General features: G+C 35.2%; 1 protein-coding gene across 8 annotated transcripts in view; it reads left to right on the plus strand.

The window, feature by feature from the left end:
• LOC102503986 (CWF19 like cell cycle control factor 2) overlaps nt 1-18,217 on the plus strand; it is a 179,232-nt gene that overhangs the window by 98,539 nt on the left and 62,476 nt on the right. For 4 of the 8 annotated variants that reach the window (XM_032472555.1, XM_032472553.1, XM_032472552.1 and 1 more), the window contains 3 exons: nt 6,618-6,711; nt 12,176-12,285; nt 14,031-14,692. In XM_032472555.1, coding sequence (XP_032328446.1) covers nt 6,618-6,711; nt 12,176-12,285; nt 14,031-14,692 — 866 coding nt within the window. Of the gene's footprint in view, nt 1-6,617; nt 6,712-12,175; nt 12,286-14,030; nt 14,793-18,217 lie in introns of those variants that run through there. The other 4 variants (XR_004316962.1, XR_004316961.1, XM_032472554.1 and 1 more) reach the window with 4 other exon arrangements.

Genomic DNA, 18,217 nt, shown 5'->3' on the forward strand with positions numbered 1-18,217 from the left:
CTGTTTTATATATTTCCTGTCTGCTCTTTATTGTAGGCTAAGTTGCTTATTTGAGATTTTTCTTGTTTCTTGAGGTAGATCTATATTGCTATAAACTTCCCTTTAGAACTACTTTTCCCACATCCCATATATTTTGGAAAGTTGTGTTTTCTCATTTGTCTCAGGGTTATTTTGATTTCCTCTTTGATTTCTTCATTGACTCATTGGTTTTTTTAGTAGCATGTTGATGAGTCTCCACATTTTGTATTTTTTTCATTTTTCTTCTTGTAATTGATTTCTAGTTTCATGCCTATGGGTGGAAAAACTGTTCGATAGAATTTCTATCCAGTTAATTTAGTTGAGACTTATTTCGTGGCCTGCCATGTGATCTGTCTTGGAGAATGTTCCATATGCACTTGAAAAGAATATGTATTATACTATTTTTGCATGGAATTTCCTGTAGAAATCTATTACGTCCAACTGGTCTGAAGTATCATTTAAGATTACTGTTTCCTTATTGTTTTTCTGTCTGGATAATCTGTTCGTTGATGTAAGTGTGGTGCTAAAGTCCCCAGCTGTTATTTATTATTGTCAATTTCTCCTTTTATGTCTGTTAATATTTGCTTATATATGTTTGTGTCCTCATATGTTATGTGTATACATATTAATGAGTGTTACATTCTCTTCTAGTATTGAAATTCTTCTCATTAATAATGCCCTTCTTTGTCTTTTGTTACAGACTTTGTTTGAAAGTTTGTCTGAAATGAGTATTGCTTGCTTTCATATTGTTTCCATTGGCATGAAATATCTTTTTCCTACCCTTCACTTTCAGTGTGCATGTGTCTTTATCTCTGAATTGAGTGTCTTATAAGAAGCATATGGATGGGTCTTGTTTTTTTTAACCCAGTCAGCCACTATATATCTTTTGACTGGAACAATTAGTCCATTAACATTTAAGGTGATTATCGATAAGTATGTACTTACTGCCATTTCGTTACTTGTTTTCTGGTTGTTTTTGTAGTTCTTCTTAGTTTCTTTTCTTCTTTTAGTTTCTTCCCTTGTGACTTCGTGATTTTCTTTAGTGGTATGCCTCTGTTCCTTTTTCTCTAAAGTTTTTTGTATATATTGTAGGTTTTTGATTTGTGGTTGCCATATGGTTCATATATGTTGACCTATAACTATTACTAACTTTTAAACTGGTAGTCGTATAAGTTCAAACACATTCTAAATGATCTACATTTTTTAATCCCTTCCTCCACATTTTGTGTTTTTGGTGTCATATTTTACATATTCATTTTTACCCTTTAACTATTTATTTTGTTACAGTTGATTTTACTATTTTTTGGCCTAAGCTTAGTAATAGCCTATTTAAGTGATTGATCCATAGCTTTTACTATATATTTGCCTTTACTTTGGGGTTTTTCCTTCCCTACAGATTCTTGCTGCTTGTAGTTTTTTTCTTTCCCACTTAGAGAAAACCCTTTAACATTTCTTCTAGAGTTGAGTTAGTATGGATGATCTCTTATTTTTTTGCTTACCTGAGAAATTCTTTATGTCTCCTTTAATTCTAAATGATAGTCTCACTCGGTAGAGTATCCTAGGTTGCAGGTTTTTCTTTTTCAGCACTTTAAATATGTCATGCTGCTCTCTTCTGCTTGCAGATTTCTGCAGAAAAATCAGCTGATATTTGATAGGCAATTCTCTTGTACATGACTCTTTGTTTTTCTCCTGCTTCCTTTAGAATTCTCTTTTTATCTTTTGCCATTTTAATCATAATGTGTCTTGGTGTGGGTCTGTTTGTGTTCATCTTGTTTGGGATCCTCTGTTCTTCCTTATCGGGATTTCTGTTTCCTTCTTCAGGTTCAGGCCGTTTTCAGCCATAATTTCATCAAATACATTTTCTAACTCCTCACTCTTCTCCTTCTAGGACTCCTGTAAGTGAATGTTCATATGCTTGGTATTGTCTTAGAGATCCCTTAAACTATTCTCATTTTTTTAAAACTTATTTTTCTTTTTGCTGTTCTGATTGAGTTAATTTTACAGCATCTTCTGAATCATTCATGCAGTCTTCTGTATCAGTTAGTCTGCTGTTAATTCCTTCTAGTGTGTTTTACATTTCAGTTAATATGTTTTTCAGTTCTCTTTTTTAAAAATGGTTTTTAGTTTCTTTCTAAAATTCTCACTGCATTCATCTATTCTCTCCCCTAATTTATTCATATTCTTATTACTGCTGCTTTGAAATCTCTGTATAGTAAGTTACTTATTTTTGTTAGTTTCTTTTCCCCTAGGGCTTTTCTCTTGTTCTGTCAATTGACACAAATTCCTTTGTCTTCTCATTTTGCTTAACTTTCTTTTTGTCTGTGAAATTAGGTGAAACATTTACCTTTTCTGACCTTGAAGGAGTATCTTTATATGGGAGCATCCCAGTGCAGTCTTTGTGTGCCCAGTGACTTTGGTGGGAGAGCTGGATCTGATCTGAGCAAGAGTTATATGTTTCCCCAGGATGTGCTGGCAGTTATCACCTTGGTAGAAGGTGAGACTGGAAGATGGAAGGACTAGAGTCAGAGCCAGATGTAAGCCTGTGGTTCTCCTTTGCTCAGTGACCAGTACCACCCTATTGGGGGTGGGGTAGGGCCCAAGTTCCTGGAGCAGAAGCCCTGAGGTTTGGGAGTGAGCTGGCTCCATTCCCTTTTAGTGTGTACTTTTTTCGCTCCTAGCACCAGTACTTTGCCCCAGAGAGGACCAGTGCTGGAACAAGAGGGACCAGAGTTGGTGCTCAGCATGGATCGGGCGTGGGCTGTGGTGCTCTGGACCCTAGTCTGAGTTCTTGACCTTATCCAATGGGCTGCTTCCATAATCAACTGCAGTGATTGTCCCTGCCCCATTCAGATGCCATTCTGGATCTGGTTAGATCTTTTCCTCAAAACCGCATACTACCCTCAGCCCTGCAGCCCTTGCCCCAGTTTTGAGCTGCCTGGTGTGGGAAGAGGGGCTGTAGTGGGCACTTGGCATGGGCCAGGGTGCGTGCTGTAGTGGTCCTGGCTCAGTCAGAGTTACAGACTGCTCCACATGCGTTGCCTCTCCAAGCACCTGCATTGGCTGCCTTCACTCCATTCAAATGCTGTTCCAAGTACAGGCAGGCTTCATTTCTCACAACGGGCATTCACCTTGGGTGTGGCAGCCCTTGCCCCAGTGCGGAGCTGTGCTGTGGAGCAAGTGGGGCTGGAGCGGGCACTTGGCTCAGTCTGGGGCATGGGCTGAGGGTGTTACAGGAAACTGGCTAGAGTCCTAGGCAGTTTAAGTCTGCTTCTGCTGCCTTGTTTTGGTAGTAGTCGAACGTGTGTGTGACTTCATGAGCGGAATCTAGGGTTTTCTGCAGTACTCCTGTTATTCTCACTGGTTGTCAAACAAGCTAAGGGGACTTGTCTTCTTGGCACTGGACCCCAGGCTAGGGCACCCAATATGTGGCTTGAACTGCTCACTCCCCAGGAGGATCTGTGAGCCCATGTAATCTCCCTCCTCATCTGTGTCCCCTTCAAGGGTCACAGGTCCTGGCTTGATCGCTTCTCTTCCCTTCCTACCTGATTCTTGGTGGATCTTTCTTGCACCCTTGGTTGTATAGGATCTTTTCTGCCAGCCTCCATTTGGTTTTCCTTGAGAATTTGTCCACATGTGCATGTATTTTTGATGTGTTCTTGCGGGGAGGTGAGCTCCACGTCCTCTTACTCCACCATCTTGATCTCCTCTTCCCACATCATCATGTTCTTAACACATGATTAACGTTTGATTTATTTTGAGAAAAATATGGCCCTTACCTTGGAACTAAATTTTAATTCTTACAATGGCAGTGAGGATAAAATGATAACAGGAAGGCTAAAATGATGGTCCTTATCTGAAGCTTCAGTGTTAAAGCATGTTGATTTCATCTCTTCTTTATATTGAGGATATTATTTCTTTTGTGTTTTATGGTAGCGTTTTTCATAATGTGAGTCAAGAATCAACTTATTGCAACCAGCATTTAAAAATATAAAATATTAGCATGTATTATATGTAATGAATATATGGGGTTTTTTTAGGTGCACGCACATACACACACAAAATCTCTCTTTGGGTTAGGGTCCAAAAAAAAGCTTGAAAACCAATGCTCATGTCTTTGTCCATGTCTTCTTGGCTTCTTACATCTTCATTGTGCTGTAAGCTGTAGATCTGTAGCACATTCCTATAGAAGCAGCCTATAGCAGAGGGAGGTACATACCGATTGTTCAACCTTCTTTCGCAAGCGGGACATCTCCCCACTCCAGTCCTTGACTTCATGCGGTGAGACTGGTTCCATTCTGTTTCAGCTGGAACACTTAGTATTTTTTATCTTACAGAAATTGAACTAAGGATTAACATTTTCTGCCTTCACATAGAGCCCAGTAGGCATGTGGCTTCAGTTCTGTTTACCACTTTGCATTTCTGTTCTGTTTCTGGTCCACAGAGATGTTTATCTTGTTTTGAATACAAACATGTTTTATATTTTCTATATCTTTTCTGTTGGTCCTGAGCAGAGAGACACATGGTGACATGAATTGAACTTTAATAAACCACTTGACTAGAAGGTCTGAGCATGTTTTAGAGATTGATTCATGTTGATATATTTTATTTCCATTTCTCCCTTTTAATCACTGTGTAGTCTTTCATCATCTAACTCTGCCATTCTGTAAATAGCCATTTGGATATCTATGAACATTTACATTATTTGTTGTTTTTCACTCTTAGAAACTTACACGCAGTGCTGATTTTCTCCGTAGTGCATATTTAGAAGTGGGATCGCTAAGTTATAAAAGTTTGCACCTATCTTGTTTTACAGATACTTGCAAAGAGATTATATTAATTTATAGTATCCCAACAATGCGTATTTCTTTACCATACTTATTATCTGAATTGCCAAACTTTAAAATTTTTGTCATGCTAATTAATGTGTGAGAAATGGTATTTCATTGTGTTAATATTCATTCCTCTGATTACAAGGAGAGTTTTTTTTGTCATTCAGATTTCTTATATTATGAACTGATTGTTTATATTTTGTTTATGTTTGTTCTGGGGTTGTCTTTTTCTTACTGATTCATAGTAGTTCTCTATACATTCAGTCTTCTTGTACTTCTAGACAGTATCTCATAATTTGTCCTACCTATTGTGAATTGCCCTCCTCAGTATTTAACTTCAGTCTTTGTTATCCTGTTGAGTGTCTGATATGTATCTCTTTGAGTGTCCAAATAAGACCACTGGAAGGAATTTCTTGATTGTAGATACTATGGAATTTTATAGTAGACTAAAAAGGGAGCCGACAGAATCTGTGTACACAAAAGGGGGGTGACAGTCTTCTATACACTAACAGAAATAAGTCAGATCCTTACTGTTTTGCCCATCTCTCTAAGTTAACCTTTAACTTAGATTTCATTCTTTGAAGATTCTGTACTGTTTTGTCAACTCATAAATACGCTTTAAACACTTAAAACAATTTTTTTAATGTAGCATTTTTGTTTTGAAAGTTTGGTTCATACAACTGGAAACTAACATTTAATTAACTCTTTCCATTCTTCTCTACCTAATTGGCATTATTAGTTCTAATCATTACCGTTATTAGTTCTAAGAAGCATTTTCTGACCCCCTAAGTCAACGTGGATGCCCCTGGTACAGTGTGTCTGCAGCACCCTTTCCTTTCACTGCACGCATCTGTATTAACATTGCCTGTCTCTCCCCTTTCTCTAGACCATTGTCTCTTCAATGGCAGGGACTACGCCTGGCTTATTCATTGTAGCCTCAGTGCCTGGCATAGAGCCCGGGACACAGTAGACACTTGCATCATGACTGGGCTGCTGTCATCTCTTTCCGGATTGCACAGTCTTCTGACTGGTTTCCTGCCTCTAATGTTGATCTTCTCCAGTTTTTTCTCCATTCTGAAACCAGTTTACTCTCTGTGTAAAACAAAGCTGCCCATCTTTATGCCTCACCATTACCCTAAGCGCAGAGTGGCTCCTGGCCTAGGCCCTGATTACCGTGCAGCCTCATCTCTCATCACTACGCACTCAGGCTTCTGAGTTTCAGCATGTCTGAATTACTTCCAGTTCCCTAAGAACTGCTCTGCTTTCTCCTTCCTCTGGGGTTTCCTTTACTTGGAGCATCTTAATGCTCTTTCTTCACAAAGAAAACTGGCTAATTCCTGTTCATCCTTAGGTCTGATACTACTCATATTACTTCCTCTAGGAACTCTTTGATTTGTCAACATGAGAGGCGTTTGAATTGTGTATGGCTTTAACACTCCACTTCTGTCTTCAAAGCGCTTGTCTGTTACTTGTATGTTGTCTGTATTCCTTTCTGTCTCATAAGCTAGCGAGGGCTAGTTAGGCATATTGACTGTTACATCTTCTGCATCTAGCACCGTTCTGATTCATGGTAGGCATTGAATAAAAGCATTGAGTGAATGTTAATTTAGACGTTATTTCCTGCAAGTTGCAAAAGAACATGCCTTAAGAGTGCTTTAAATATTTGCCTAAGGTTACAATTGTTAATTGAGTTTCAGATTTTTAATTTATTAGTATATTTTATGGTGGGGTTATTTTAAAATTGTGACCTCTGAAAATGTTTTGTCCCAGTCCAGGCTGCTGGAAAGAGAATTGAACCCATACTGGAAGGATGGTGGGACAGGTCTCCCCCCAGAAGACTGCAGTGTGCCATCAGTTACTAAAGGTATCTTTGTATTTTGGTTGTAGCCATACAGGCGTTTCTTATAACTTGATATTCCTCAGGGAATGACTTGAATTTGTTGGTAGATTGGCAAGGTATATTATGAATTCCAAAAATGAATAATAATTAAATCAGATTTTGAGATGTATTACATCTAAATTTTATTGCTAGTTATTTAAATATTTCTGCTCAGTGCTATAATTTTGTTCAAGTCTGGAAATCTCTTTGTTTATATATTTGTAAAACAATGAAATATATTGATTATCTGATGTGAAGTCTGTTTTCATATTATAAGCATCTATGGATTATTACTAAAATTTCAATTTATATATGGGAAAGCATTGATAAAACATCTGTAGTGTTGTAAGGCCTTCTTTAAATTATTAATACTTGGGAAGATTATTTTAACTATATTATGGGAATAAATTGATTAAATATTTTAATTGTCTATAATGTTTTCATATTTGAGTTTATATTTTGAATGGATTCATGAAAAGCATCATTTTAAGATATAATAATGTATATGGATATAATGCTTTGATTTGTTACATTCTTTAACAAAATGTAAAAAGTATTAAGGCTGTGAAATGAAAATTTCATTTCATGACACTGATGTGTTAATATTTATACATTATTTAAATATTTAAACATTAAAACATTTTAATATTTAAAAAATATGATTTCATATCTTCAGAAATTCTTACTTTGCCAGCGTTTATAAAACTTGTGTTGACCTTAGGATAGTGCTGTTACTTTCTAGCAGATGGAGACAAAGTATTTGTCTTATAATCATACCTTCCATCATAATTTAAAAAGTACTTATATGCCAATTAAGTGTTACACTGAAACTCAATGAGAAGTTATTTAATTACAGTTAACCCAGTACACGCAGCGTAGTAGTATAAATTGTTGTCTTTTTATCCTAGTGATTAATCAGAACGTTTTCCTGCTTTTCATATGTAGTTTGTGTATTTTCTGGCCATTTGTCAGGTTCTTTTGTATTTTATGGAGCTGTCCCTGGAGCCTCTTCTAGGTTCCTTTATAATTTGTACTTGTTAATTTTACTGAAGTTATTAGTAATTGCAACATTTTCTTTATTGCCTTTCAGCATGGGCAGAAATGTCTCTGCTGGGCTATGTAATAATGCACGTAATCATACAAAGGTCTTGTTGAAATACTGTCTTTTTAGAAACTTGTTTGGGGAGCACAAGTTTGCTCAGTGAACTGTTACTGCATAGGGCTGATTTTATAATCAAAGCTTTCACCATCTCTGCTGTCAGAGGACAGTCAGTAAAATCATCTGTGGGGAAAACTTAGAACTGACAAGTCCTGCCTTTGAGCATTTGTAGTTACCAGGTCCTTAACTTTACTGATCGGAGAAGGCCCAAGTTCTGCCTTACGCAGCATCTGCCAGTGGGCTGAACCAGCGGAATCAAAGACACGAGGAGAAAAGGGCCTCACGTAAAGGTTCTGGAAAGCCTTTCTCCCTTGCCCTTCACATCATCTCACCATTTCTCTGTCTCATACTATGTTTATTTAAAAGGAGGAAGAATGATAGAAAGCCTCTGTCTGTCAGGGGTTCAGATCCCAGAGTTGAAATTAAGTTTAAAAAATGGTCTGCAGGTTTTTGGCAGGCAGGCAGGCAGGTGCAGGCAGCGTAGCGATTCTGTTCAGACCAGCGGCAGGGCTGAAGCTGAGAGGCGCCTGCAAGTGTTACAGCAGCGATATGAAGGAGGTACAGAGAGGTGACGCAGTGTTCTTAAGGACTTAGACTGTGGAATTTGACTTCTTGGGATTAGAATTTTGGCATTTCCACTTACTAGTTTTGTGATTTGAGGAATGTCTCCTGACCTATCTGAGCCCAGTTTACAACATGTAGGAAATAATGGCATGAGCTGTCTTACATGGCTATTGTGAGGAATAAATGAGAAAATCTTTTAGCATGGTATCTGGAATATAGTAAATATTCAGTAATGATGGTGATGTCAAATACTTGTCCTTGTGATGAAATGATTTGGGAAGATTTTATCAAGTTTTTTTTTTATTGTAATGATTGAGATGCCACATATATACAATAATTAATTGGTTACTCCTGATTTTTTTTTCCTTAGAGAAAATTAAATTGAAAAGTAAGTAAATTGTTTTCAGTGTCCATACAGAGTTACCTTCAATCATATTTTAGTAATGGGAATATTTGTACAATTTTTAAATTTACAAGGCACATTTTTATATCAGCTTATTTTCATAGCAGCCAGGTGAGGGTAGCAAAGTAGAGGTCCTAACTTTATAGGAAGAGCATCCCTAATTTTCAGGAAACTAAGTCTGAGATTGGTCAAGTAATTTGCCTAAAGGCATGTGAGCAGTCCTAGAACCAGGTCTTCTAGTCCAGGGTTAGTTACCCTGATTCTTCATTAGAAGACTATGTCTGTTACCATGTAGTTAGTAGAAATTCTTAAAAATGCCTTCTATTATTTTATATATTTTTGTTCATATGAACATATTTTTTTTCCCTCTTTATATTTTGGCTTTTTCTTATAGAAACTTTTGAGAAGAAATTTCAAAGATAGTTTAAATCAACTGCCATATTTTACAGACAAAGAAGCAGAAGTTCAAAGAAATAATGACTTGCTTAAGATCTTACAACTATCTGGTAATAACAGCAAGACTAAAATCTAGGTCTCCTGATATTTAGTTTGCTGCTATTTTTATGTTATCCTGTTTTCTGAGAAAAATGAGGAAAGTAGCCCAATTCATTTGGTTGTATTTTGTCTATAACAGTGTAACTTTTAATTATGGAAGCATATACTTCAGTCTCTTAAATTTTTAGATTTCAGATACAAATAGATAGTAATTGTTCCATACCAATGAAGTTACTATATTTGATATATCTTTATCTCAGATAGAGGACAGGGACCATACCTTATTCATGATTTTTTTTTTAAGATTTATTTATTCTTTATTTTATAATAAATATATACCCCCTTCACCCATGTTTTTATCCCCTTATCATGTTTTTATTTCCTTCTCAGTTTAACAACTTTTCATATTCATAGTAAATATTCACAAAATATTAATTGGATTGAATTTCATGATAGATGGTACTGCAAACTGATATTTTTGTTTGCTTTTTAAATATTAAATTTGGTTACTTCTCTTGTTAAAAATATTTCATTATTCCCATTGTTGGGGTCCAGGGTAGGTTTCCCCAGCATGTACCTCAATGGTATACTGATTATTTTGAATTAAAGGTACTTAAGAAAGAGCTGATGCAAGACGGACACTTTGACTTTCCTCTCTGTCTCCTTAAAAACGGAATAAATCTCATATGAAAGATGCAGTTCCTGTATCTGGAGGTAGAAAGACATTCTTATCAAAGATAGGGAATTCGAGGCCAAGAAGCCTATTACATACAGGCCTTGTTGCTTCTTGAATTTACTACCTCAAACCCGAGCTCTGTTTAGATTTTCCACTAATTAAGCAAGCACTCAAGCCTGAGTTGTTGTTGTTGGTTTGTTTTTTTTTTTTGGCGTCCTGTCAATTCCATATAGATTATTGTTTCTCTATCTAAAAAGTATAAAAAATTGCCTGCTTTGGTCCCTTCTTAGGTCTCATTTCTATGAGACCTCCATGTGTGTGAATTAAAATTTTCACTACGCCCATCAGTTTATCAGTTTCACAGATAACTCCTTGGAATAAAAGATTTAATTATATAGCTGGAACATTAACATAGGTATTATTTACAATGGGTTTCTCTTATCACTTTGTAAATTGCAGATTTAGACTAACTTCCTTGAGTAGCTGCATTGTTAATTTTGAACTCATAGAATATATAAGAAAAAAGAGCAAGAGTAAACTAAACTTGAGTGAAAAGTGAATTACTGAGTTACCTAGAGATCTGGATTTTGAAGTACAAAGTATTTTAGACCTGTAAAGGAAGACCCATTATCTTAGAAGAGATTGCTTAATGAAAATAAACTTATGAGATTTGAATGAGGAACTAGAATTAATTTCAGAATTGAAAAATCTATTTTTTCAAGTAAACTTTTTATTGACAATTAACACATATATAGAAAAGTACACAAATCATAAGTATACAGACTGATTACAGTTGACGCTTGAACAACATGGGGGTCAGGGGCACCTACCCTCTCTGCACAGTTGAAATCTGCATATGACTTAGAGCTGGCCCTCTGTGTCCGTGAATTCAACCAACCATGGATCCAACCAACTCCAGATTGTGTCGTATTGTAGTATTTCCTATTGAAAAACATCCACGTGTAAGTAAATCTGCATAGTTCAAACATGTTGTTCAAGGGTCAGCTGTATTTTTACAAAATGAAAACATCTGTGCAATGAACGTGCAGTTTAAGAAACAGAACATTGTTAGCATCCCAGAAGTTCCCTGTGTGGCTCTTCGAGTCACTGTGCTTTAGCCCGAAGGGTTCTAGCACCGAAAGTCAGCTTTTCCTGGAATCATGCACTTGTCCTCTTTTGTTTCCTGCTACTTTTGTCCACATTTTCAGATTCATTCATGTTGTTGTGTGTATTTATAGTCATTCATTCTCATTGCTGTATAGCAGTCTATTTTAGGAATATACATCATAATCTACAATACAGATTCATTTTACTGATGATGGACATTTGGGCTGTTTCTTGGCTGGGATTACTGCAGATTTTTGTGCTATGAAGATTCTCATACATGTCTTTTAGGGTCTCCGTGTGTGTATTTTTGTTGGTTATACAGCTGGGAGATGAAAAGTAGTTTGATTTTTGAACAAGGAAAATCAGGAACAGTTTTGACTTACTTATTGATTAGATTTCTTCTTTACAAAAATCAGAAGTGTGATGTATGTAGAAGGAAATACAAGCATTTATAAAGTTCATTCAGTTTTTCAGAGTTGGTAATCACAACTAAAGGAGAGTAATTTGGTTTAATGTGGTTCCACATGATTATAATTTCTTTATTTGTTCCTTGTGCTATATCTGAGGTAGCTTTTTTCCCCTCTGTGTACACCTTTATTCTTTATTTCTGAGAATACCCTGCCTACTCTTATCTTTGTTTGTAGAAATTCATCTCATTTTTTAAGCCTGTTTGTGACATTTTCCCTTACCTCACATTTATAAATAATCCCTCCCTTTTCTCATTTTTGTATAACTCTATAGCTTTTTATAATATTTATCAAATATTATCTTTGTTATAATTACTTATGTCCTTTTATCCTTATTCTCTTAGATTGCAGTTTTTTTGAGGATAGTTTTTTTTCCTTTCTCATAATTGTAAAATTATACCTTGCATTTATAGGTGCTCAGATATATGTTGAATTATAAAACACTTACTATTTTTATATGTTCAAGGAGTAATATTCAATTTCATACTTTAGAAATAATTGTAGTAGCAATAAATATTAATTCTGTCATAACCACATGAAAAGTATAACTAACATTTAATACTGGAATTTAATTTCAGTAGTAGAAGATGGTGGTTTAAGCTGGCTAAGGAAGTCTTACCAAAGAATGAAGGAACAAGCTGAGAAACAAAATAGAAATTTTGAAGATGTTGTAGCTGAAAGATATGGGGTGAGTATTGGTATTAAGGAGATACATATTATTTTCAGAGTTATATGAGAAATTGTGTGTCTGTCGGTTTTTTTTGCTGGGAAACACTTTTGAATTGAACTGACATTTAATATCAAGTTATATATTGCTGAAGCCATTTTTTGCTTTTCATTTTTATGTAAACTTATATAGCATATTTATATTGGCATAATGAATATAAAACTGAAGTATGTGAAATTGAAGTATGCATATGTTTAATGTAAAAGCAACCTTTTTTTCATTGTGAGAAAATCTGAATACTGCAGAAGCCTCTGTAGAATACCTCTGGGCATTACCACTTTTGAAAATTTGGTATATTTCAGAGATTTTGGTTTGTTCCAGAGTTTCTGTTGCATTCCAGAGTTTTAGAATATACCAGTTTTGTTTTTTTTTTTTAAAGAGAGTGTGTATACCCTTTTTTTGTTTGCTTTTAAAATGTGATACTTATTTTCCTCCCAGTTTTGTTGAGATACACTTTTCATACAGCGCTACATGAGCTTAAGGTGTGCAGCGTAATGATTTGACTTACATGCATCATGAAATGATTGGGGGGTTGTGTGTGTGTGTGTGTGTGTGTGTGTGTGTGTGTGTAAAGCAGTGGAGTTGTGCAGCAATATATGATATTTTAGAACAAACTCCCTCATTCACCAAGTGTGGATGTTCTTTCTGTTTCAGTAGCTTTTGATGTCCTGTTTTAATTTCAGAGAAAAGATTTAGAAAGGAGTAAGATTTTGAAAATATAGACAAAGAAAGAAAGAAAATTTATTCTTTATTTTAATAGAATCTTTGTTAATATTTTGACATATTTTTCAGATTTTTTTGTTTTTTGTATACTTTTTAAATAAACAGTTTTATAAAAGCAGGCTTATAGAATGCATCCTACTTCTTTCACTTACTAAAATAGACATAGTTGGATGCCAGTAAATATATACATGTTAATGGCCTCTTAATATTTACATATATATTTATATGGTTTTACTGCTGTTTGTCTATTTAATTGTCAATGGAGGGACTTCGATGTTTTTATTTTTTCCGCTGTTAAACAGCGCTGTGCTGACCGGCTCTTTCAGTGCATTTAGTTATTTTCTTTAATGCATTACTAAAAAGTGAAATTGCTATTTTAAAGCATTGAGACATTTAAAGTGAGATATATATTGTAAAATTTCTCTACAGAAAGTTGAAGAAATTAGACCAATTAAAATGACTTAGCACATGATTTTCAAGAGTAGGATTATCATTCTTTATAGTCTGTGTTACTATGTTTGGTAAATAAATGTTTTTCTTTGCTTTTATTTTTGTACATTTGTTTACTAGTAAACTGGAATATTTTTTCAATTTTTTTGGCCATTTGATTTGATTATTGATAGTATTTACCCATTTTTCTTTTGGGATATTGATTTAAGACCTTTTAATAAATCTGTTCAAATTTCTTCCTGTTAGTTTCATGTTTTTTTTTACTTTGTATATATTTGCTGTGGATACATTTAAAATATTTTTTCAGCTTTTTCTTTCATGACTTAATGTTCTTCTTAATTCTTTGACAGGCCTTGACCATCTCCAAAATCACAAAAATATACACCTTTATTTCCTTTGAGAACTTGTTCAGTTTTATTTTTAATGCATATTTTTAATCTTTTTGAAATATAGATTTGACAGTGGCATGTGGGGTGCAACTCACTGAGCCATTTTTAATTTTAAATATCCTGTTTAATTTTTCTCCTTTGTAGTCAGTGGAAGCATTTCAGTTGAAATTAAAAGAAGCTGAAAAAACTGCATTTACGAAAGAAGATTGTAGACGAGAACGGTGGAGGAAACCAACGTGCTCAGAAAGAACACAAAGCAGTCAAGAAAGTAGAAAATCATACTTGGTAAAATATAATAAAAGTTCACGAGATAGATACAGTGTAACAGATACTGCAAATAATGTCAATAAAGATAGGTTTAGTGATGTTGAAAAAGATAATAGGTCTGGGTTTTTAGAAACATGTAGAAAAGAATCCAATCCAAGGCAAAAGCAAGAGTTTTCTTCTCTTGGAAATTTGAGACCGAAATTCTTAAGACCCTCTGACGATGAAGAGCTGTCATTTCATAGCAAGAGCAGGAACTTTGAACCGTCTAGTTCATCTTCAGCCCTGGTTGCTCAGAATTCTGTGCATTGTGGTTTTCGAAAACCTACAGAGAGCAGTGAAGAAAGTTTATCATCGTGGAGTGGATCTGATGGGAGAGAAAGAGACTGGAAACATCCAAATCGAAAAGAATTAGACATGAGTCGCAATGTTGAACATGGACATGTTTCAGAAGATGTGAGAGAAGAATCACAGGATGAAAGCTTGAGAGATGACTCCCTGAAAAAAGAACACCTACAGGACACAGAGTCTTCACTTGCTGGGTATTTTGTCATTTGTTTTTTAAACTGATAAATGAGTATTAAGGTCCAGAGGATTCAAGAAACTGAACTGTATTTTTAGAACATCAGTTACTAATTAGATGTGAGTTATGATTTTCTGTTTCTTAAATTTGGAGGAGATAAGACATGCACATTGAACACTTCACTAGTTTCATTTCATGGATTGCGTTTCATTTTACAGTTTATTTAACAAAAAGATCTGGAAGAAGAATTCAGTAGTTATACTTCTTCAAAATTTGTTGCTTTTTTGCGATCTGAAAAACTAAATGAGTTAATAATTCTTTTAAATGGGTATACTATAGGAAATGTTTTGGTAGATTTTGTTACTGCTGCCATGTTACTTTCAAAGGAAATTGCTGCATTGTTAAGCATAATAATAATTATGAACATTACATGTCTGCTGGAGGTCTGGCAGGCTGAAGGAAAGTGTGTTGCCATAGCCCCAGTGAAGTGAAAAAGATAAGTGCAAGATCCTGCAAGAGGGAAGCATGAGTTTTGGTGGGTTGACTTGCAGAGAAAGAAGTAATCCACTTTGACAACTGACAGGTTTTAAAGCTAATGTGAGAGTTTTGAAAGCAAAGTATAGGTAGGACAGTGGTTGTACCTCTAATGCTTAGGAAAAGAGGCAGCACTTACTGGTTTGTTCTTGTACCTGTAGCACTTACATACAGGCTGGCCCAGTAGGCCAGGAAACCCGGGCTGGGTGCAATGAAACCCAGGAAAACTTGGTTTCACCATAGCGCTAGCCCTGTTTGAGGTGGCCATAAACAGAAAATGTGTCAAAGGATAATGACTAACTTATGCTTGAATGATCATTAAAATATGTTTTAAAATACCACCAAATGAATGAGACACTAAAGGAACAGGTTTTAGCAAATAATAGAATTTGTTAGTGGTCGTGGTAGGTATAAGCATTGTGGTTTGGGGGCATGAGTCTGGTAAGTCACTTTTGTTAGTGACTGTATCTGAAGCTGTGGATTATAGAGTGCAGAGCGTAGCTTTCAGTGGGGAGGGGAAGCTAGCAAAATCTGAACTGAATAATGGGAAGCCTAGTCAAACGGGCTCCGGTTCAAGTCAGGGCTTTGCTCCCAAGAAACCAAAGGAGAAGTCCAGTTGTATTGACTGGATAGACATGGCAGGGATTAGAGAATGTCTAAGGCTGTATCTATAATTGTCCAGGCTTCCCTCCAGGTACTCTGGAAGGTAGACTTTCAGTCACCATTTGCTAGTGGGATGAGGCTCTTATTTCCTGATATAATTAGAGTTGGCTTAACGCTTGGGTGACCTGTTGGTCTTGACTTTTGTGACTGCAACTAAGCAGAATATGTAAGCCGTCTTACACTGTTGGTATTCCTTCTGGTTCTGTAACTGCTTCATGTTTGTATGTTGCATTGTAAGCTTCTGGTAGATAATTGTAATACAGGCACTCAAGAAAAGCTTTATTGTTTTGGTCTGAACACAGTATTCTTTGTTAATTGTGTTAACATTAATGTTATAGATGTTTTGAGGCTTTCCATGAATTTTATGATTGATTGGAGAGGGAAAGGGCAATCTAGAAATCATCCACGTGTACGTGAAACAAAAAAGAATTCCTGAGCACGCAGAGTGGTATAAAGTAAGAGCCCAGGGGCAGGACCTTGAAGAATGCCAGTTTCAGTCGGGGTAAAGGTCTCAGTAAAGGGCTGTTAGAAGCTGTTAATTTGTCTGAACATTATCCTGGGTATATGTAGAAGTCTTTATAAAATGCCAGAATTCTAGGGCACTTAGAACCAATGAATTTAGAACTGGAAAAAAAAAATCATAGGACTGATTTTAGAACTAGAAGAAATCATAAACTGACCTCTGCATTTTCCAGATATGGAAACTGAGGCAACTGAGGTTGTGACTTGCATAGTGTTATATAACTAGGGTTGCCAGATTTAGCAAATAAAAAAAAGTAAGTTCCTTGCAAAATTTGGATGTACTTAAACTAAAACAAAATTTATTATTATCTGAAATTCAAATTTAACTGGTGCTTTATCTGGTAATTGTATGTAACACTTGGCCATTTCCTGGGTCTGTGACCTTTTTACAAGAAGTAAAATATATACTATAATTACAGTCATCTCTTGATATCCACCAGGAGATTGGTTCCAGGATCCCACCAGATACCCAGATCCACAGCTGCTCAAGCCCCTTGTATAAAAAGGCGTAGTATTTACATATAACCTATACACATTCTCCCATATACTTTAAATCACCCATAGGTTACTTATAATACCCAGTACAATGTAAATACCATGTAGATAGTTGTAAATACCATGTAAATGCTGTGTAAATAGTTACCAGCTCATGGCAAATTCAACTTTGGTTTTTGGAAGTTTCTGGAATTTTTTTCCTAAATATTTTTAGTTTATGGCTGGTTGAATCCAAGAATAGGGATTCCACAGATTCCAAAGGACTGACTGCCTTTTTTATTATGAAGGACTTGTGCATCTGGAGGTTTTGGTGTCTACTTCGGGTCCTGGAATGTACCAATGGCTGACCATACTATCATTAATCTTGTTTTTTTCCAATCCATATATCTTAAAGATCTTTCATACAGCCTATATGTATGTGCTTTTTTTCATTTTAATGTCTCTTTAATATTCTGTTACAAAACTTAGACATAAGCTAGTGTTTCTCTTCAGTTTCCTATTGATGGACTTTAAATAGTTTTTAGTTTATTGCTCTAAATAATGCTACAGTGAATAGTTTTGTATGTGCATTTTTACCTACTACTAAATATAGCTGTAAAATAAATTCCAAAGAGTGGAAACATCTATATATTTTGTTATATTAACCAATTCACACTCTTACCGTGTCATGTGTGAAAAAGACTTTTATCTTCCTTGCCTATTGTTTTATTGAGCTTTTTAATCTTTGCCATAGATACATAGTTGAGAAATAGGTGCTTTCTTTGATTTACATTTATTTAATTATGGGTGAAGTTTGGCTTCTTTTTATGTTGCTTATTTTAGTTTTATTTTTGTTAACTAGTCAAATGTTTTGCTTACTTTTTGAGTGTTTTGTGAGTGATTTTATAGTTGTCCTGTGATTATATATATATATTTCATCATTTTTAGATTTGCTCTTTTCTTTCTTTACTTTTCTTTTTTCATTCATTCTTTTTGTGATCAGATTTATTCCCTTCCTTTGTCCTTTTTTAGGCCCTTAAGTAGCTGGAAAACATCCTCTAATAGTGGCCCATGTAATTAAGAACTTGAAGATTTTTATTCTTAGAAATAAAATGTGTTTGTGTATAATTTTGTTTTGCTGTAAAATATATTAGTTATATTTTTTCAAGAGTTTGAAACTTAGAATAGTGTTTAATATGAACAAAAACTAATGTGATGTCCTTAATTTAGATTGCATAAAGTTAATACCAGAAACTTACCCATCTTATATAATATTTAATCTTTGGATGTCAGTCTTGGCATAGTTTGCTGTGGTAGCCTAGAAGGACAAGAGAAGGATACCAGGTTCTGA

This window comes from Camelus ferus, chromosome 33, assembly GCF_009834535.1.
Source record: "Camelus ferus isolate YT-003-E chromosome 33, BCGSAC_Cfer_1.0, whole genome shotgun sequence".
Taxonomy (NCBI): Eukaryota; Metazoa; Chordata; class Mammalia; order Artiodactyla; family Camelidae; genus Camelus; species Camelus ferus.